This window comes from Bubalus kerabau, chromosome 16 (genome assembly GCF_029407905.1).
Source record: "Bubalus kerabau isolate K-KA32 ecotype Philippines breed swamp buffalo chromosome 16, PCC_UOA_SB_1v2, whole genome shotgun sequence".
Classification (NCBI taxonomy): Eukaryota; Metazoa; Chordata; class Mammalia; order Artiodactyla; family Bovidae; genus Bubalus; species Bubalus kerabau.
Window position 1 is genome coordinate 76,389,224 of NC_073639.1, and position 19,240 is coordinate 76,408,463.

Consider the following 19,240-nt stretch of genomic DNA (forward strand, 5'->3'; position numbering starts at 1 on the left):
TATGTCACTTCCTAGATTGCATATGTGACAGCATATGGCATTTGTCTTTCTCTGGCTTTCCCAGGAGGGGATCACTGGGTCCAGAGACAGGAAACTTGTTTACGGAACCCCATCTTTCCCACCAGAGGCTGCCCGGGCCACAGTGCCCCCGGCAGCGGGCGGGAACGTGCCGGCCTCACCCTCCGCTTCAGACGCGAGCATCCGGCGGTGCGCGCGGTTCCAAAGCGCTCCGCGCTCGGTCCATTGTGACGCGGGCCCGGCGGCGGCCGCGGGCAGAGCCAGGCCATGGCCGAGGCTCAGGAGCTGCTGCTGCAGCTGCAGAAGGACAACCGCGACGGGCGGCTGCGGAAGCAGGAGCTGGAGGAGCTGGTGCGCGGGCTGGAGGCCGAGAGCGAGAGCCTCACCGCGCGTCTGCAGGACCTGAGCGAGCGCGAGCGCGGGTGCGGGCAGCTCCTCCCCCCGCCCGGCGTGTGGGCACCGCGAGGGGGCGGGCGGCGTGTGGACGCGGCCTCGGCAGCGGAGCCTCAGTTTCCCCTCCGCAGCCTGCAGCGTCGGCGGAGCCAGGCGGCGCGGGCCCTGCGTGGGGAGGCGCGCGAGGCGGCGCGGGAGCGCGCGGACCGGGCGCGCGGGCTGCTGGAGGCGGCGGAGCAGCGCCAGCGGGACCTGGTGGGGCGGGGCCCTGGCGGGGCGGGGCCCGCGAGGGGCGGGACCTCTAGATGGACGGGGCAGTGGAAAGGGAGGGGCCTGGGCGGGGTGGGGCCTTGGACGGGGCGAGGCCGCGAGAGGGCGGGACCTAGGCTAGGCGAGACCTCCGGGTGGGCAGGGCAGTGGAGGGGAGGGACGCAGAATGGGGCGGAGCCCTGGTGGGGCGGGGCCTGTGGCGGGGCGGAGCCTGCGAGTGGGTAGGGGGCGGTGGGACCTCGGTGGGTGGGGGCAGTGGAGAGGGAGGGACCTGAGATGGGGCGGAGCCGGCAGCGGGGGCGGGGCAAGCGCTGGGGCGGGGACCTCGGAGAGGCCTGGATCTTCCCCTCGACCCCGTCCAGGAGCAGCAGAACCGACAGCTGCAGGAGCAGTGGGAGGAGCTGTCAAGCCAGGTACCTTCCGGAGACGGCCTCTGTCTCCCGCTTCCCCCGGGGCTGCCTCGCCCCAGTCCCCGCCCTCGCCCTGCCCCGCCCCTCCCTGCCCCGCCTCCCAGGATAGTCCCCGGCCCTAGCATCCCCGCCTGCCCGGCCCTCACAAGCCCCACCCCCAGCTCTTCTACTACGGAGGAGAGCAACTGAGCCAGCAGCGGGCGGAGCAGCAGCTCGGGACGCAACTGGCGGCCCTGCAGGTGCTCGGGCGGGGCTATGGGGCGGGGCTTCGGGCGTGGGCGGGGCGGTGGGGCGGGGTCAAGCGCGACTTTCCCTGGATTCTCTGGAAGAAACAACTGGAGCTGGTGGAGGCCAAGCACACCATGCAGGCGGAGGCCCTGCGGCAGGTGCGGTAGAGCCGGGGTCTCGGGAGGGCCGGCTTGGGGTGTGCGTGTGGCTGGACAGGTGCAGAACGGTGGGGAGGGCCGAGTCCCCCCTACGCCGTCTAACCAGGGTTCCCCTCGTGTCAGGGCGCACGGAGGATGGATGAGGCCTGGGCCAGCTTCCAGGAGCAGAGCGGAGTCTTGCAGGTGCCGCCCCTCTCCGCCTGCGACCCCGCCGCGGCCTCCGCTCCGCCCTTCCCCGGAGCCGCGGCAGCCTGTCCCCGCCCTACCCAAGTCTTCCCGCGTGTGAGGCCTCACTCCCACCACCCGCTCCAGGAGTTGCAGGGGAAGGTGATGGAGGCGGCGGCTGCACTCGACAGCTCGCGGGGCGGCCCGGAGCCGTAAGGGGGTTAACACTGTCGGGTGTCGGGAGTTGTGGGGGGAGCGCGACTGCGGGCCAGGCGAAGGGCCCATCCTCCTGCCTTTCCCGGCAGGTGCGACTCACAGCCCCGCCGGGGGCAGGACTGCGCGGGCTCGCTCATGGAAGAGGTGGCCAAGGCGGACTGTGTGAGCCCTGGCGGGGGCGGGCTGGAGCCGAGACCTGCCCCGCGGGACCGCCCCCCGCACACGGGGGGTCACCCCATCAGGGACCCCCTGACCCCACCAGGGACCCACCTCGCCATACCAACCCCACTGGGGACCACAAGCATCATGGGGCTGCCCACTCAAGAACCGCGCCCGCGTGGGAGCCCACCCCGTGGTGCCACGCCCCCATGAGCCTCGCACCCCAGGGTCCCGCCCCGTCCGCGGCGTCCGGCAGGAAGTTGTTCTCTTGTCTCCGTAGGAGAAGCGGCTGTTCGGCGCGGGTGCGACGGGCTTCAGGTGAGCGGGCGGCTGGAGCGGGCTCGGGGCTGGGGCCTGGGGCGCGCCCCGCGCCGCCAGCGCCCATCTGCCGGTGCGTGGTCGGTCCGCAGGCTGTGGGCGCTGGGCGCGCTGCAGACGCTGCTGCTGCTGCCGCTGGGCGTCATGGCGCTGCCGCTGCTCTATCTGACACTGGTGAACCCCTCGGCCCTGCGCCGCGGCCTTGCGCGCCCGGGCTCGGACGCCGCCCTGCGCCGCCTGCGCTACACGCTGGCCCCGCTGCTGCAGCTGCGTGCGCGCGGACTGCTGCCCGCCTAGCGCATCACGCCGGCCGCGGCCGCCCGCACCCAAGTTTCCGGAGTGGTTTCTGGGCGCCGGACTGGGGGGGTGTGGGGCGGGGGGAGACGGGAGGGTGATGGAAGAGGGAAAGGGGAGGGGAGGGGGCTTGGGGGTGGCGGCGAGAAACCCGGGGACGCGGGGCAGGGATGTCTTGTGTCCTCCCGCCAGGAGGCGCCGCCCCCCCGCCCCCGGGTGGACCTTGGTCCCTCCGCCCTGCCCTCGGTTCCGTCCGACCCCTCCGTTCCCCCAGCCCGTCCGCCCACTCCGGAGGGGTCGGAATCATGACTCAACCCGCTGTCGCCTCCGGCAAATCCAGCCCGCGGCGCTGGCCGGCGGGTCTCCGCGGAGCTCCGTGTCCCGCGTCCGCGCGCTGGTTACTCAGTCCCGCGGCGACCCTCGTCCCCGGTGGGTCCCTTGTTGGGGGCGCAGGCGTCCTCCCTCTGGTCCGCGGCCTCTCCGGCGTCCAGGCGGCGGGGGCCGTGAGCGTTCCTCACTGCGATCTTGTCTAGCCTTGTCTATTTCTGTGAACTATCCTGCTTAATGGAGGGGGAACTCGAGTTTCACTTCGTCTGATGCAAACACTTGCTCTGTTTTACTTTTTTTCGGTAGTGAAACTTTTGTACGTCCTGTGCACACATGCGTGTGTTTTTGCTCCGGTCTTTAAACAGTTCTTTTCTCGTTGATTGAATTGCACATGTAGTGTTTTGGGGATAAACTTGTGTTTGTACTTCTGTGCACAATTTAAGAATGGCGGGTTGAGTCCTAAGTTACTCTTTCGTCTGGAGGCCGTGCTGTTCTAACTCCTCCTCCTTCTGTGACTGTTCGTGTACGGTCACCCCCAGATGGCCCTGTGTGCCGTCCCACCCTGGTTACAGTGAGTAATTCTGCAACGAGGGACTTCCTCAGTGGTGCCCGGTGGTTACGACTCTTGGATTTCACTGCTGGGGCCGGCTTTCGCTTCTTTGCTTCTTTTGGGTATTTACCTACGAGTGGACTTGCTGGGTCAAAGGGTGCTTGTTTAGTTGTTTGAGGAACTGCTGAACAGTGTCCCGTCAGCAGTGCAGGTGGGGGCTGGCATCCCCACGTCCTCTAGTTTAGTTTGCTGGGTTCTTTGCTTCTTTTTAAATAACAGCCATCCTAATGGGGGTGGTTTTTCTGCTGTTTTCAGGCATTGCATTCTCTACTTTCTGTAATCACAGTCTCATCTGTAAGACAAGGGAACTTGAGCTTTTACCCCCATGCCCTCCACCCTGTCTCCCCCACTTCTGTGGAAGACACTTGATTTTTAAGATGGACTTTTCTTCCCCATAGTAAGTGGACTGCGTGGCATCTCTCCCCCTTCCTGGTGAGCACAGCGAGGCACACGACCTCTGTGGCCCCCAGGCCCTCTCTGTTCACTTATGCTGCAGCCACCATGGTGACAGGGGTGGGTCCCCACGTGTCCTCTGCGGGCAGCCTTCTGCAAACGTCTTTTGTATTTTGCCAGAGAATGTGAGATCAGTTCCTCAGAGTGGGGTTGTGAGCCAGGGGTGACCACATACATGCTATTTTAAGAGGCCCCGGGTCACTGGCGCGGGGCGTTGGGGGGTTGGATGGCTGTTAGAGGCCCCCCTCCACGGGATAGGACCCCCTCGCCGCCTCGTGGATGGTGGGTCTGATGGGTGAGCAAGGGCACTTCAGGGTGGTTTTAATTTGCATTTACCTTATAATCAAGGCGGGGGGTGGGTATTTCTTATATTTAAGGGCCAGGGGCATTTCCTGCAAACTGTTCGTGTCATTTGCTTTTTCTTTTTCTGGCTGTGCCTGTGACTGGGGATGCGACTGTGGATGGTGCTGCTCTGACTCCTTTTGTTGCTGTGAGTACACACACAGTTGACTTGTGTGTATTAACCTGTGCCTGAACCTCGGCTGTAGAACAGACCCAGGTTGTTTCGGATTTTTGTGTCCACAAGCCATTTCTGAGTCGCTGCTCTTTCCGATCCTTGCAGCTTCCTCCCCTGACTAGCCTGGCGAGGCCCAGGGCCAGCGCTGAGCGGGGGTGACGGCCGGGGAGGGCTGCTGTCAGCGCGGCATCTTCAGGGACGGCGGGCTCTTTTGCACTCGCGTCAGCAAGTGCTGCTGGAGCACACCCGTCCTGAGCGTGGAGCCCCTCCCTGAGGCGTGGGGCTCTTGGGTTGGTCTTTTGTTAACTATGTTATTGGAAGACGAACTTGATTGCCTTTAACATTTTAAATTTCGTTTTCAGTCTCTAAAGAGATCTATTTGCTTGTCAGCTCTTGGGTTTAGACTTTCTCCCCACCATTGTTAAAAGCATTTATTTCTGACTTTTAAAAATGTACAGTTTGCCATATCGCCACCATCTTGTTCATGGCATTCAGCTGACTTTCATTTTAAAGCCAGTGTGACAGGCTTCCTTTCCACGTGATGTGGACATCAGATCTGCGGTGAGTGGATCTGTTTTACGGAGTGTTCATCCTGTACCTCCTGTCTCCCCCTGCCCACCGCTCCCAGTCTCCCGTTGGCTGCTTCTGGAAGTTACACCCTGTATTCTGGTTCGCTTCTTATTTGAACGGACTCCTCTCTACCCACCTCCCCAGACACAGCCTGAAAGCCTCTGCCTCAGGTCATCTCAGCTTTTACATGTATTTTGTCTGGTGTTCCAGCTCCACCGTCCAACTTATAAACGTGGAGGGCTCCTCCAGCTCTCTTGTTGCTTCCTCACCACTGCACGGAACCGCTGCGTGCTGCCAGGCGGGTGCGTGCCGCTGTCCTCTGCCCACTGGCTTTCTTGCCTGCCCGTCACTTGTGCAGAGAAGGGTGTTGTGAGTCTCCAGCTCTGTTGGTCTATTTCTCCCCTGAATTCTGTCAAGTTTTGCTTCAGAAGCACACGTGCGCGTGCTGATGGGGAATCTCTCCTCCCCTCCTTTCGCATCAGGTCTGTGACTGTATTTAAAGAGCATCTCTTGTCGATGTAATCGGGCCTCACGTTTCATCCACGTTTAGAACGCCTGCCTCCTAGCGGGGGCTCAGCCCGTGGACACGTCACAGAACTAGTGATGCAGTGGGCCGGTGCCTCGGCTGTGTGGCTGCCCCCGCGATGGCCTCCCTTCCTGGGTTAGCCCCGCGCCTGGCAGAGCCGCTGCCTCCCCACCGGCTGCCTCTATCTTCCTGCAGCTGAGCGCATCCTGTGCCGGCTCCGGGGTCCCAGCCCGCTCCCCGTTTCTTTATGCCCCTCTAGGTGCCTGTCCTCTCCCCCACGCACCTTCCCTTCACCTCTGTCTCACACGCTATGTACCAGCCTTTCGGGCGACTCATTTCTAGGTGTTTTATCGTTTCTTTAAGTTTCAGGTCTTTGGAGGGTCGTGGGGGTGGGATGGGGGCCGTGGGGGCAGGGGGTCAGTGCGGGAGGACAGTGTGGTTGCGGAGCAGAGCGACCCGAAGATGCTGGAGACGGACACGGCAGAGGCAAGGCCAGGAAGGGACGGCCGCTGGCCCCGCGCCGGCAGGGAGAGCCCAGGTGCTTTGGCTCCGTGGGCGCCGTGCTGCCGACTCTGTGCAGCTCACAGTCGGGGTACCAGGGGCGGCCCTGAGCCCCCTGCTGCCCGCCCCCGGCTAAACGTGCACTTAGGATCCAGAGTAAACCAGCTTCCAGCACAGCAGTGCTTTTGTTTTTATTTTGCTCACATTGGTTAAATACCACTTTTCTGATTTTTATGCCTTAAAACATGCTCCCTGTACCTCTGAGATAGGACGGGGGGGGAATGTGTCCAGTGCAGGAAGAGCCTGTGCCCATGTAGAGACTGGCTCTGATTGTCCTTCTGGCCACGCGGGCGGCACCTGGGACCGTGAGTCTCCGGCTTGGCAGGGGCACCTCTGGCCCATCTGTCCCTCGGATGAAGAGGCGGCCTGCGCACCTGCAGAGCTTGATTGCGGCCGCCCCGCCCTCAGTAGGGGATGTCGTTCTGATAGTACTGGATCATGTCGTAGGTCCGGCTCCTGTGGGCGCAGGGCAAGGGGTGCTGTGAGGGGCCAACCCCTCTGAGCTGCCCCGGAGGCTCAGGGCCCAACCGCGGACCTCTGCCCCACCAGCGCCTCGCCCGCTGGGACCCGTGCTCCCTCCCTGGCAGCTCTGGGCTCTCCCCCATCTCCTCGCTCGTGGGTGCCTAACGTAGGCTCGGGCAGACGCCTTTCCCCAGCTGGCTGCCTCCTGTCCTAGGAGCTGAGCCCAGGCTGGGGGTCTGTGCGCCCGCGCCCAGCACAGGGCAGAGCCACCACCCCCGTGCTGCCCACCAGGCCCCCCCACTGGGCCGAGCCGCTCCCCCCTCTGCTCCCTGGCCGCCAAGAGCACGTGGCAAGCCCAGGCCACACGCCCTGGACCCACTAACGCCAGTTCTCCGACCCCCGTGGGCCACCCCGTTGTTCAACCTGGAAACCTCCAGGCCACCTCCGACGTCACAGCCCCGGGAACCTGTCCCCCCGAGTGTCACTGAGGCCGGGCCCCTCAGGTCACAGCCCCCGCAGCACCCGAAGCTCCTCACCCACCCCACCGGGCCGGGCGTCTCAGGGCAGTGCGTCCTGTCACCTGGCCCAGGCGTGGCCCCACTCAGCGCCCCCTGAACACCGGGTGGGGGACATGGGAGGCGAGGGCAGGGCCGGGGGCTTGCCTGTTGCTGAGGAAGCAGTTCTGAATGACCTTCAGGATGAAGTTCGCGGCCTCTCGCTCCGTCATGTTGGGGCTGAACCTGTGCCTGTGGGGGAAGGGCCACGTCAGGGCTGCCGCCCTCCTCGCGTGGATGTAGTCTGGCGTCCTGTGGGGCCATGGTTCCCAGCTGGCCTCAAGGGTTTGGGCCCCCTTCCAGCAGCTCCCAACCATGGGACCGGCAGCAGGGGTAGGATGGGCAGGGGGCTTGGCCTCGATGTCCCCTAAGAAACGGGGTGGCAGGCACATCCCCTCCGTGGCCACAGAAACCAGGGTGCCTCGTACACAGGCGGTCTGGGCGTCCCAGGGCAGCACCTGGCCTGGGTGATGGGCCCTGTCTCAGGGGGACAGCCACCCCAGTGTCTGCCCAGGACCTACTTGAGGAGCTTGATTGTCTGGCCACGGAAGCAGGGCAGGCCCGTGTCCAGCATGAGGGTGACCAGAGAGACCACAGCGTCCATGTAGGGCCTGGGGAGAGGCAGGGAGGGAGGTGAGCAGAGTCCAGCCTGGGCATGGGCCCTGCCCGGGTGTTACCACACTGCTCTGTGGCCTTAGCCATGTGGCGTCGGAAACCACGGGCTCTGGCTCAGGAAGAAAGGCAAGGAGGGCACTTGGACTGACTGGAGGCAAGGCCGAGCCTGGGAGGTGCAGACGTGGGGCACCAACGCCCAGAGTGAGGCGCTCCGGCAGAGATGGCAGATGTGACTGGAGCCAGGCCTCAGGGACCTCCTGCACACGCCCCTCCAAACCCCAAACCCGCCCCCCACCCCCCAAGGTCTGAGATGACCTGAGGGGAGGGGAGCCTGGATGCGTGGGCCCAGCAGGGGACCCACCCTCCCTCATCTGGACCGCGAGGCTCACCGCACAGCCAGGTAGCCACGGACACACATCTCCATGAACCACTTAAAGGGCGTGGCCTCCATCTTGCCCCCCATGATCATCACCATCTCGTCCGTCAGCTTGATGTCCGGCTCCCAGCCGAGGTTGCCGCCCGGGGAGCTTTCGAACATGAAGCCGAAATCTGCAAAGCCCCGAAAAGCCACGGTGCTGGGGTCAGCTGTAGGCCAGGGCGGAGGGAGAGAGCCCCGCCTCCGGCCCCGCTCCGCCCCCATGTGGAGGACGTGGAAGGACCGCCCCCGCCCCTGCCCCTGCCCCGCCCACCGATGTGGATGAGGTGGCCCTTCTTGTCCAGCATGATGTTGCCGTTGTGCCGGTCCTTGATCTGCAGCAGGAACAGGAGGAGGCTGTAGGCGGCCATGCTGCGGATGAAGTTGTAGCGCGCCTGCGGAGGACAGCGGCTCAGGGCCCGCGCACCAGCTCGGGGGCGGGGCGGACCCCCACTCCAGAAGTCGGCCTTCTGGGGCCCACCCTGGGCTTCGCGGGTCCCAAGGAAGGTCATGGCCGCCCGGGCGGACCCAGACGAGGACCCAGGACGCCGGGTGCCCACCTGCTGGAAGGCCAGTGTGGACTCGTCCCCGTACTGGCGCGTGAAGTAGTCGTACATGCCGAAGTCGGTCTGGCGGCCCAGCTGGTCCCGGGAGGTGCAGTCGGGGATGCACTCGATGACGCCGCACTAGGGAGGAAGGGCCAGGCTGCAGGCCGCGGGGCGGGCCGAGAGGCCGCAGGGCTCCTGCTAGGGACACTTACCCCGGGGGCGGTGGCCACCACCCGGTACGGGAAGACGAAGAGGTCCAGGCCGACCAGCTGGAAGATGTTTTTGAAGAGGTCGATGATCTGCAGGGCCAGCATGTCCTGTGAGGTGGAGACACAGGGTGGTGGTGGGCAGCCACGGGGAAGCAAAGGTTCACGTTTCTGTGAGGCCGGGAGGCGCACCGGGAGCCGTGGAGAGGGCCCCAGCCGGCCGCACCGCCCTCCTGCCTGGCTGGGGCCCTACCTGCCGGCAGTCGTCCCCCACTTTGAAGATGGCCGCCTGCCAGGAGATCTTCTGGCCGTCGGCCTCCTGCATGCTGCCCTCCTCCTCGGGGTCTGAGCGGCACCGCAGGCCTGCAGGGAGAGGCCCTGTGGGGGTCTGGGGGCAGCGGCCCTGTGGGGGTCTGGGGGCGCCCTGGTCACGTGCCTGAAGGAACCCTAAGAACCTTAGGGATCATGCCTGCAAAGCCCGAGGGGGGCTAATGAGGGCCTGGCAGACACCCGGGTCAGTGGGTGGGGCCACAGGGCCGCGTTTCTTCCTGAGAACAGCTGAAGATAGAGCCCCCTCTCGCCAGAGCGAGGACTAGGGGGCACTGTCAGGGCTGGGCCCCATGAAGGGGTGCCCAGCAGGAGCCGGGGCCACACCCTGGCTGGTGTCCTCTCTAGCCCACACCGCCGGGACTGAGGAGTGTGACCGCGCACAAAAGGTGGTTAGCGTGGCCCTGACCAGCGGTCGTGCCTTCCCAGAGACGGAATAGCGGGGACTCGGGCCGAGGCAGAGGCCGCACTGACAGTCCATGGCCGAGGACCAACCAGGCCCTGTGCTGGGCGGAGGCGCAGGACCTGCCAGGAGGGAGCGCAGCCTCCCGACACTCCAGGCTCAGCACCAGGACAGTCGACTCCTGCCGTGGAAGCCGGCCTGCCCGTGGGCGCTCACACTGCGGGCAAGCAGACCCGCCCTCCCGGGCCCGTTACCGCACGCATGCCCGCTGACCCCGGCCGAGGGGCCACACTGATCCATCACTGTTCACAGGGACCCCAGGCTACAGGGGACGAGGCACTGACCTTCCTTCTCAAGCTCACTAACCCCGCAGCGTTTCACCTTGAACTTCGCCAGATACGGAGCCTTGGCGGCACTAGAAGACAAGAGAGAGGGGGCGCGGGTGACGGGGGAGGGGGCGTGAGGGACGGGGAAGGGGGTGCAAGGGACAGGGGAGGGGGCGCGGGTGACGGGGGAGGGGGCCTGCGAGGGGCAGCCAGGGAGTCGCACCTCTGCATGGGTGTCCCAGACTTGTAGTCGATGTCCAGCACAATGGCCTCGGGGTTGCTGGGCAGGTAGCAGCCTGCGAGGGACGGAGGGACGTCACGGGTGTGGGAGGGACATCACAGGCGTGGGCGGGACGCAGGAGAACATGCCGCCGTCCAGCACGTAGGCCGGCCCCGGGCAGACAGGGTGGTGCTGGGGCCTGGACGCCCGCCCTCCTTGGCTGCTATTTCTCTGGGTCCACCCCTAGAGACACATCTCCGAGGGGACGCCTGAACCCTCAGCTTCCTGGGTGCCCCACCACAGGACACAGAGGAGCCCCGGCCCCGCCTGCCTGACCCCAGCTCAGCCTGTCTGCACGGGTCAAGACAAGAGAACACCCAAGCCTGGTCTGGGGCTGCAGTTCCAGAGCCCCCCAGGTGGGGTCCTGACGGAGGCGCTGGCCCAGGGACCATGTGGTCCCCTGCCTCCTCCCTCACCAGCCCAGCCTCGCTGACAGCCCAGCTCTGCTCTGCCCTGCAGCCAGCTGGCTCCCCAGGGCCTCTGGGATGTGTCCCAGCAGCAGGAGTCCTCTCAGAGGCTGGGTGGGGCTCAGCGTGGTCGGGAGAGGCCCCCCTGGGGCTGGTGCCCACCGTGGAGCAGGCCTGGGCACGCGGGCAGGGCCAGAGTGTGAAGAGAGAGCATGTGCGGCAGTGAATAATGGAGAGCTGTGTGGCGACATCCGGGCTCCGTCCTGCCAACCAGCAGCACCAGGGCGGGGCACGGGCCCTCGTCCCATGGGCCCCAGCACACCGCGGACGCCCCTTCCCACGCCCACTGCCTCTGCTACCCTGGAGCTCGGGAACCTTCTAGAACCACAGCTGCTGGGGACAGGGCTTGGCCTTCAGAAAACAGCTGCAGCCAGCAGGCCCACAAGTGACTGCTGGCCTGGACAGGTTCTGGAGGATGCCAGGCACCCAGGGCCCGCACACCCTCTGCCCACCAGGCTCCACCCTGCTCACCAGGCTGCACCTTCACTTCAGACAAGGCCGACAGGCAGGCCTTCTTCCTCTCGTCGCCTTTGGGGTAGGGCCTGGGGACCAGGACACAGACGCTGACCTTCATATTTCTGGGGGCAGGCCCTCCTCTCTGAGGGCCGCTGCCCTGCGTGGCCTCTAACGGCCCCCAGACCTCTATGCCCGAAGATGAGGGGCTGACGTGGAACTGCACCCTCACGTGCAAAGGGCGGCCCAGGGAGCCCACCCCAACAGCCAGGCGAGGACGGGGTGACTGGGCAGGAGCCGGAGCTCTGGGACAGAGGGGGCCAGGCTCCTCAAGCCCAGGGCCCGTCCCGCACAAACGTGGGGCCAGGGCGTCTGAGGTCGGCGTCTGCCCCGCGTGAAGGTGCACCAGGGGGGTGAATCGAGACAGGGCCCCAGGGCGGCCGCGGGGTCTGGCTGCCTAACACTGCTGGGCCCCTCGGAGCCTCCAGAGCAGTGGCCTTAGGCCTGACGCCAAACTAACACGGGCCTCCTGCGCACCTGCGGGCCCGCGGGAGCCCGGGACGGGCAGGCAGACGCCCAGCCGGCTGCTCCGCGCGCTGGCCGCGGGGCAGGGGATGGGGCCGTGTGCACGCCGCCTCCGGGGCAGCTCGCCCACGTGGGGCCTGGAGGAGGTGCGCTTACTTGATGATGGCCGACACATTGGTGATCTTGTTGAAAAAGTCGAACTCCCGCTGGTAGAAGTCCTTGGCCGGGCCGGAGAGGGAGCCCGTGATCTCCTCCACCAGCTGCTCCAGGAGGTCACCGATGTCGGCTGCAGAGACGTTGCGGCTGAGCCCAGGCCCGGGGCCGTCTCTGTGGACCCCACCCAGAAGACGTGCGGGGTGGCCGCCCAGGGAGCTGTGGGACGGAGCTGCAGGGCCAGGGCCCGAGGCGGGAGTGGAGGGGACGACCTGGGCGGGGGCCCTCATGGGGGCCAGCACTCACGATCCTTCTGGTGGCCCTCTTCGTCCACGTAGATGTTGGTCTTCATGTTCCAGATGAACTGGTGCGCCAGCAGCTGGGACTGGGAGGCGGCCCACAGGATGTACTCCCGCACGTAGCCCATCTACAGGGTGAGGCTGCGGTCAGCCTGGCCCGGCCCCCTGCGAGGCCCCGCGCGGGCTGTGAGCAGCTGCCTCGGGCCGCGGGGCCGGCACGTCAGCCTGCGGCCACCACATCCCAACTCGTGCAGGCACGTGCAGCCTTACCCCCGCCTCCCCGGACTCTAGCCCAGCTCTGCTGCTGTCGAGCGTGAGATGTGGGCAGCTGGGCTTCCACCGCCACCCTGTGAGCTGCCCAGGGGCGGTGGGTCCCAGAAAACCCTACAAGCTGGTCGTTGTGCACCGTGGCCCCTGCCCACCCGTGACCTCTCCTCCCCCGTCATGCCCAGCTCAGGGTGGGTCCCCAGTCTAGGTTACGAAGGCACTGGCCTTTCTGGAAGACTCCTGGGGGGCAGCCTCTCCTTCCCCGCAGCCGTCTCTGCCCCCATCTGGTGCCCCTCCCCCACGGCCTGGTAAAGCATTCCCTGGTCGGATGTCCTTGACTTGGTGGGTGGGCTTCCCAAAAAGGTCAAACTTCAAAAAACCCAATTCTAACTCAGCAAACAGATCGGAAGTTGAACCGTCAACACGCGACCTCCAGTGCAGGGCTGGGGCTTGGCCAGGATGGGGTGGTGTGGGGACCCTGGGCCGGGGCGGGGGCTGTGTGGGCCAGGCCCAGAGGGCAGTTGCTGGTGCCCACAGGCGCAGGCCTGGGGAGGCACCGGGCATGGCAGGGGCAGTGGGGGCTCCGGGCCGTGGTCACCCCGTGGGTGCTGTCTGTCCAAGCCCCTTCGGGGCGTGCCCACGCTCGTGGCTGAACTGCCCTGTCCCCTGTGCACATGCTGAAGCCCTGCGCTCGCTGAAGGCCCTCAGTGTTTGGAGATGGCTGGAGATGGGCCTTTGAAGAGCTGGTGAAGTTATGTGAGATCAGTGGGGGCCTCATCTAAGCTGACTCATGTCCTCAGAAGAGATCGAGACACAGACATGGAAAGACACAGGGCAGTGACCCCGTCTCATGGCAAGGAGAGGGGCCTCAGGGAACCAGCCCGCCCCACTTGGGCCCCAGACATCCAGCTTCCAGGCTTGTTGAAGTTCTGAGCCCGTGGACTCCTCCAGGGTGGCCCCAGCTCACTAGCACACCCGGCCTCTCCTCCCAGGAGACGGAGAGCCGGGCATGGGAGTCAGGGCCTGCAGAGACCCCCTTCCAGAAGACAGGTCCCGGGCCAGGCTGCCCACCCTGCACGGCAGGCCTGGGCCTCAGGTGCTGGATGAGCACACAGTGGGGTGAGAGTTCGGGCTCAGGTCCTAGCTCTGTGCCCCTGCCCGCCTGGCCCTCGGGGCTGGCGCAGACTTACCTTGTCATACCTGAGCGCCTGCACAATCTGGGGGATGTAGAACAGGATGGCGTCCTGTGGGGGGTGGGGTGCAGCTGTGACTCCAGGGTGGGGGTCCCAGGAGCCCACCCGCCTGGACCAGCCTCATCCTCCACCAGGCTGCCCCCATGGTGTGTCCCCGAGTGCCCCCCGCCCCACCGCAGTGGGGCAGCCCCGAGGCCCACCCGGCAGCAGGGCTCACCGGCGGAAAGGACCGCAGGACCTTGACCCCGTACTGTGCCGTGAGGGGGTGCGGCGGGTACATGCTGGAGAAGTAGGACAGGCCCGTGGGTGGGTCCGCAGGCGCCCAGCACAGCACATGGCTGAGCTCGGGGGCATCGGCGTCGATGGTGTGCCAGGTGACCAGGAACTGGAGAGAGGAGGGAGTCGGGGGGGGGTCCTGAGAAGCGTTCCTAACGATAGTTGACGCGTTCTGTCCACCAGCACAACCTCAACCTGGGCGAAGCACCTCAGCCGTTTTCTACAGTAAACGCCCCGTCCGGAGGGCGGGAAGCGCGGGAAAGCGACACTCAGGCCCCACTGAGCTCAGGGCTTCGGCCACGCTCCTCCAGGCGCCCCGGAGGCGGTTCAGAGTCTGCGTTCCTGCCCTGGCCCACCGCCTGCCCCCTACCTTGATGGCTTCCGGGATGTCACTCACGGCCCCCGGGTCCAGGCGCACCAGACGTGTCACCTCGTTGCCGATGGCCTCCGTGTTCTTGAACCTACAGGTGCAGAGGGTGTGGGGGGCAGACGCTGAGGACAGGGCCGGGGAGCCCGGGACTGAGGGACAAGGCCCGCGCCCAGCAGCGTCTGAGCACCCTGGCTTCTGGCGGGTTCGGTGTGACCAGCGGTGACCTGGGACAGAGGGCCCTGGGGCAGGAAGGGTCTGCCTGTCCCCTTTCAAGGATCGCACCTCCCTTGGCCAGGCCCCAAGCAGCCCGGGGGCCAGAGGGCACCGCAGCGGGTGGGAGCACGCAGGTGAGCAGTCAGCCCGTGGTCCTGCCCCGCGTGGACGTGGCGCCCATGGGAGGAAGCACCGAGCAGGCAGCGTGGGCTCAGGGGAAGACAGGCACCCCGGACACAGGCACACAGGGCGGGGGTCTGCGAGGACTCAGCCCCCTCCGCTCCCGCCGGCCAGAGCCACCGGGAGAGCTCACAGCACAGGCGCTGCCGCCCGAGGCCGCCCCGGGAGGTACCACAGCTGTTCCCTTTCCTGGCCGAACAAGACGGGCCTGGGGCTGTGGGGTGCTGGCCTCGGGCGGGGGCTGGAGCGCACCTGGCTGGCAGCTGCACGGCCAGGTGGGGCGAGATGCTCCAGGCAAGGTTCACATTGTCCTTCCACTGCTTCTCGCTCAGGCTGATGTACTTGGACCTCCAGTTGGCCACACTGCTCTCCCCAGCCTGGTCCAGCTCCAGCTCCGGGGCGGACAGCGGGTTGTACCAGGTGATGAGGCGCTCGATCTCGGTGGCCTGGGGGACAGACAGGGACACGGCTGTGCCTCTGCACCCCCACCGCCCGCCCCGCTCGGGCCCGGTGGGGCCTCACCAGCAGCGCGACAGATGGGGACACGGCTGTGCCTCTGCGCCCCACCGCCCGCCCCGCTTGGGCCCGTGGGGCCTCACCAGCAGCGGGACAGACGGGGACACGGCTGTGCCTCTGCGCCCCGCCGCCCGCCCCACTCGGGCCTGCAGGGCCTCACCAGAAGCAGGACAGACGAGGACACGGCTGTGCCTCTGCGCCCGCTGCCCACCCCGCTCGGGCCCACAGGGCCTCACCAGCAGCGAGAGCAGCAGCGTCCGGCGTTTCATGTAATACTTGTGCAGCTGAGAGCCCCGGTTGGTCTTCTTGGACATGCCTGGGGCGGGGGGACACAGGGCTCCCTCAGAGGCGCTCCACGACCCCGAGGACCCGAGGGACCCAGGGGAAAAGCCCCACCGACCCGACTTCTTGGAGATGGTGGACATGCCGCTGGACAGCGGGTACGTGTTGATCCAGCCCTGCGTGGCCTGCTGGCGAGAGCCGACCGCGATGTCCAGGTTGCTCCGGGTGTCCTGGTTGTCTGCGGGCAGACACAGCATTCCAGAACAAGGCACCTGGACCTTCCGCATGGACGAGGCAGCCACGGGGGCGCAGACGGGGGAGACGGCTTCACAGAGAGCCAGGCACCTGGGAACTCAGGTGGACCGCTGCAGCACAAGCTTCCTACAGCGTGCGGTGCTCCCCGAGCCCAAAGCAGAGCAGCGGGAGCTCCGCCCGTAGCAGCCACGGGGCACCTGCCCCAGGTGTGCTCCCACACGGGGGCCCCGGGGCAGACACGGGGCCGCCGGCCCTGCTCCAAGAGGAGTCAGAAGCCACTGGGACACGCGCTGTGGTTGCCGTCCGCTGTCCTGTGGCAGGCCGCCTGGTGGGTCTGTGCACAGACCCTGGGGCCCCAGCTGCTGAGGCAAGGGCAGGCCGCCTGGTGGGGCTGCTGAGGCCTGACCGCGGGTCGCCCCACGCCACTTGTGTTAGAGTGGCTCCCGACAGCACCGCCCCGCCAGGCGACAGTGCACCATGCCTTGGCCCTCGTGGCCCACCGGCCTCAGCCCAGGCTGGACTGATGGGTGTGCGGGGCGCCCATGGACAGCCTGGCACTGGGAAGCTAGGCCGAGGGCGTCCGTTTGGCCCGAGGGCCCTGCCCTCACTCTTCGCCCAGAGCGCAGCAGGGGAGGGGTGAGCGGGCCGGCGTACCTGGGGGAACAAGCTGGCTGGCGGTCAGGTACTTCTTGTCTGAGAACATTGCGGTCCAGAACTTGATCATCACGCTGATGTCCTCACGCAGCCTCTTCTCCCCCTGGGTCGGGAACCTCGGGGGGCAGCTGCAGACGGGCAGGGACCGGGGTGAGAGCAGGCGCAGGGCGGGGGGACCCAGCCCGGGGCGGGTGCGGGGGGCACCTGAAGTAGTCAAAGGCGGTGGAGTAGATCTTCTCGCGGAGCACGTTGCGGATGGTGGCGTTGGGCAGCACGTCCGCGTGCAGCAGGGACAGGCCGAGGGTCAGCAGCCTACAAGGGGGGCAGGTCAGTGCTCCGTCTCCCCTGCCGTAGCTCGGGGCCTGCCTGCGAGCCCCCCCGGGAGCCCCGGCCCTCACTTGAAGCGGGGCCCGATGGCCGCCACATGCCGGTTCATGCTGCCCGCGGTGCCTCCGATGCTCAGGGACAGGGAGCGCTGCAGGAGGCTGCAGAAGATCTCCACCTGGTCGGAGCTGCAGTACTTGGCAATCTCAAAGCGCTGCACCAGGAACTGGGCGGGGTAGGGGGGAACACGCTGCCTGTGGGACCTGCCGGAGGGCAGGTGGGGTCTGCGAGGCAGGGGGTGGGGGTCTGGGGGAGAGGGGGGCCAGCACCGCCCCCTCCCGGAGGGGCATCTTCAACCTGGAGCCCCGGGGTAGCCCCCCAAGCCTGGGGGAGAGTGGGAGGAGCCTGGGGGGCACGTACGTCGATCCAGATGTAGTGAGGGGTCACCTCGGGGGCACACGGTTTGGGCTGACTGGCTTCTGATGCGGCCAGGGGGTCTGCTTCCTTCATCTCCGCAGAGAACAGGCCGAACTTCTGCTCCACGGTCATCTGCCAGGCCCCCGCCATCTCCCGCATGAACTGCAAGAGCCCGGCCGTCAGCACCTCTGTGAGGCACAGTAAGGCGCCTGCTGTGTTTTCTTGTTGGTTTTTAATTATAAAAGGAGTATATGCTCGCTGGAAACTAAGAAAACTGAGGAAGTATGAAGAAAAATGAAACACCACGGTCCCGTGATGACCCCACCTCGGGCCGCCTTTCACCACACGCCCCTCCAGGACCACAGCCGGACGTGTGTCCCGCTTCCCGACGCCCACATGTGACCGCACCACCTGCTCAGGGCCTCCAGAACCCAGTGCCACCTCCACCCCATGGACCCACGACGACACCTTCATGCCCCAAACCAGACCTGGGAAGAGCTGTGGGGGCCAAGTGGAGCCTGAGTCCCCACCACCAAGGTGTGGTTTGGAGGGCAGCAACTCCTTCCAAATGCAAAGAGATAGAGAAAAATAATAGAATGGGAAAGACTAGAGATCTCTTCAGGAAAATCAGAGATACCAAGGGAACATTTCATGCAAAGATGGGCAAAATACAGGACAGAAATGCTATGGACCTAACAGAAGCAGAAGGTATTAAGAAGAGCTGGCAAGAATACACAGAAGAACTGTACAAAAAAGATCTTCACGACCCAGATAATCACGATGGTGTGATCACTCACCTAGAGCCAGACATCCTAGAGTGTGAAGTCACGTGGGCCTAAGGAAGTAGCACTACAAAGCTAGTGGAGGTGATGGAATTCCAGTTGAGCTGTTTCAAATCCTAAAAGATGATACTGTGAAAGTGCTGCACTCAATATGCCAGCAAATTTGGAAAACTCAACAGTGGCCACAGGACTGGAAAAGGTCAGTTTTCATTCCAATCCTGAAGAAGGGCAATGCCAAAGAATGCTCAAACTACCGCACAACTGCACTCATCTCAACACGCTAGTAAAGTAATGCTCAAAATTCTCCAAGCCAGGCTTCAACAGCACATGAACTGAGAACTTTCAGATGTTCAAGTTGGATTTAGAAAAGGCAGAGGAACCAGAGATCAAATCGCCAACATCCGCTGGATCATCGAGAAAGCAAGAGAATTCCAGAAAAACATCTGCTTCACTGACTATGCCAAAGCCTTTGTGTGGATCACAACAAACTGGAAAATTCTTAAAGAGATGGGAATACCAGACCATCTTACCTGCCTCCTGAGAAACCCGTATGCTGGTCAAGAAGCAACAGTTAGAACCGGACATGGAACAATGGAGTGGTTCCAAAATTGGTAAAGGAGTATGTCAAGGATGTATACTGGCATACTTGACTTATATGCAGAGTACATCATATGAAATGCCAGGCTAGATGAAGCACAAGCTAGAATCAAGATTGCTGGGAGAAATATCAATAACCTTAGATATGCAGATGACACCACCCTTATGGCAGAAATTGAAGAAGAACTAAAGAGCCTCCTGATGAAAGTGAAGAGGAGAGTGAAAAAGCTGGCTTAAAATTCAACATTCAAAAAACTAAGATCATGGCATCTGGTCCCATCACTTCATGGCAAACAGATGGGGAAACAATGGAAACAGTGACAGACTTTCTTTTCTTGAGCTCCCAAATCACTGCAGATGGTGACTGCAGCCATGAAATTAAAAGACGCTTACTCCTTGGAAGAAAAGCTACAACCAATCTAGACAGCATATTCAAAAGCAGAGACATTACTTTGCCAACAAAGGTTGCCTAGTCAAAGCTTACGGTTTTTCCAGTAGTCATGTATGGACACCAGAGTTGGACCACAAAGAAAGCTGAGAGCCGAAGAATTGATGCTTTTGAACTGTGGTGTTGGAGAAGACTCTAGAGAGTCCCTTGGACAGCAAGGAGATCCAATCCGTCCATCCTAAAGGAAATCAGTCCTGAATATTCATTGGAAGGACTGATGCTGAAGCTGAAACTCCAATA

The 19,240-nt window shown here is 64.4% G+C and overlaps 2 protein-coding genes across 3 annotated transcripts in view; one reads left to right on the forward strand and one right to left on the reverse strand.

Annotated features, from left to right (window-relative positions):
• Window positions 1–285: 285 nt before the first annotated feature.
• On the forward strand, window positions 286–2,632 carry TMEM191C (transmembrane protein 191C). Its single transcript, XM_055550695.1, has 10 exons — window positions 286–440; window positions 543–666; window positions 1,044–1,094; window positions 1,253–1,330; window positions 1,421–1,477; window positions 1,601–1,660; window positions 1,790–1,854; window positions 1,948–2,020; window positions 2,298–2,335; window positions 2,428–2,632. Exons 1-10 carry the CDS (start codon window positions 286–288, stop codon window positions 2,630–2,632), a joined length of 906 nt encoding a protein of 301 aa, XP_055406670.1.
• Window positions 2,633–6,293: 3,661 nt separating this feature from the next.
• Window positions 6,294–19,240, reverse strand: part of PI4KA (phosphatidylinositol 4-kinase alpha) — a 58,944-nt gene continuing 45,997 nt past the window's right edge. For both annotated transcript variants that reach the window (XM_055549797.1, XM_055549796.1), the window contains exons 33-55: window positions 17,177–17,335; window positions 16,831–16,982; window positions 16,637–16,744; window positions 16,433–16,560; window positions 15,642–15,761; window positions 15,478–15,557; window positions 14,978–15,171; window positions 14,333–14,423; window positions 13,904–14,071; window positions 13,684–13,737; window positions 12,234–12,354; window positions 11,931–12,060; window positions 11,268–11,338; window positions 10,273–10,345; window positions 10,068–10,138; window positions 9,247–9,356; window positions 9,000–9,104; window positions 8,800–8,925; window positions 8,514–8,634; window positions 8,214–8,373; window positions 7,731–7,820; window positions 7,318–7,401; window positions 6,294–6,649 (exon numbers count right to left, since the gene is read on the reverse strand). In XM_055549797.1, the coding sequence (XP_055405772.1) occupies window positions 6,598–6,649; window positions 7,318–7,401; window positions 7,731–7,820; window positions 8,214–8,373; window positions 8,514–8,634; window positions 8,800–8,925; window positions 9,000–9,104; window positions 9,247–9,356; window positions 10,068–10,138; window positions 10,273–10,345; window positions 11,268–11,338; window positions 11,931–12,060; window positions 12,234–12,354; window positions 13,684–13,737; window positions 13,904–14,071; window positions 14,333–14,423; window positions 14,978–15,171; window positions 15,478–15,557; window positions 15,642–15,761; window positions 16,433–16,560; window positions 16,637–16,744; window positions 16,831–16,982; window positions 17,177–17,335 (2,568 nt within the window). In that variant the 3' untranslated portion in view covers window positions 6,294–6,597. The remainder of the gene's footprint in view (window positions 6,650–7,317; window positions 7,402–7,730; window positions 7,821–8,213; window positions 8,374–8,513; window positions 8,635–8,799; window positions 8,926–8,999; window positions 9,105–9,246; window positions 9,357–10,067; window positions 10,139–10,272; window positions 10,346–11,267; window positions 11,339–11,930; window positions 12,061–12,233; window positions 12,355–13,683; window positions 13,738–13,903; window positions 14,072–14,332; window positions 14,424–14,977; window positions 15,172–15,477; window positions 15,558–15,641; window positions 15,762–16,432; window positions 16,561–16,636; window positions 16,745–16,830; window positions 16,983–17,176; window positions 17,336–19,240) is intronic.

Bases quoted from the DNA above. Each gene is read 5' to 3' on its own strand.
- TMEM191C (XM_055550695.1), top strand. From the start codon at position 286: ATGGCCGAGGCTCAGGAGCTGCTGCTGCAGCTGCAGAAGGACAACCGC. The intron at 1,855-1,947 runs GTAAGGGGGTTA...CTTTCCCGGCAG, and splicing joins TCGCGGGGCGGCCCGGAGCC to GTGCGACTCACAGCCCCGCC. The intron at 2,336-2,427 runs GTGAGCGGGCGG...GTCGGTCCGCAG, and splicing joins GCGGGTGCGACGGGCTTCAG to GCTGTGGGCGCTGGGCGCGC.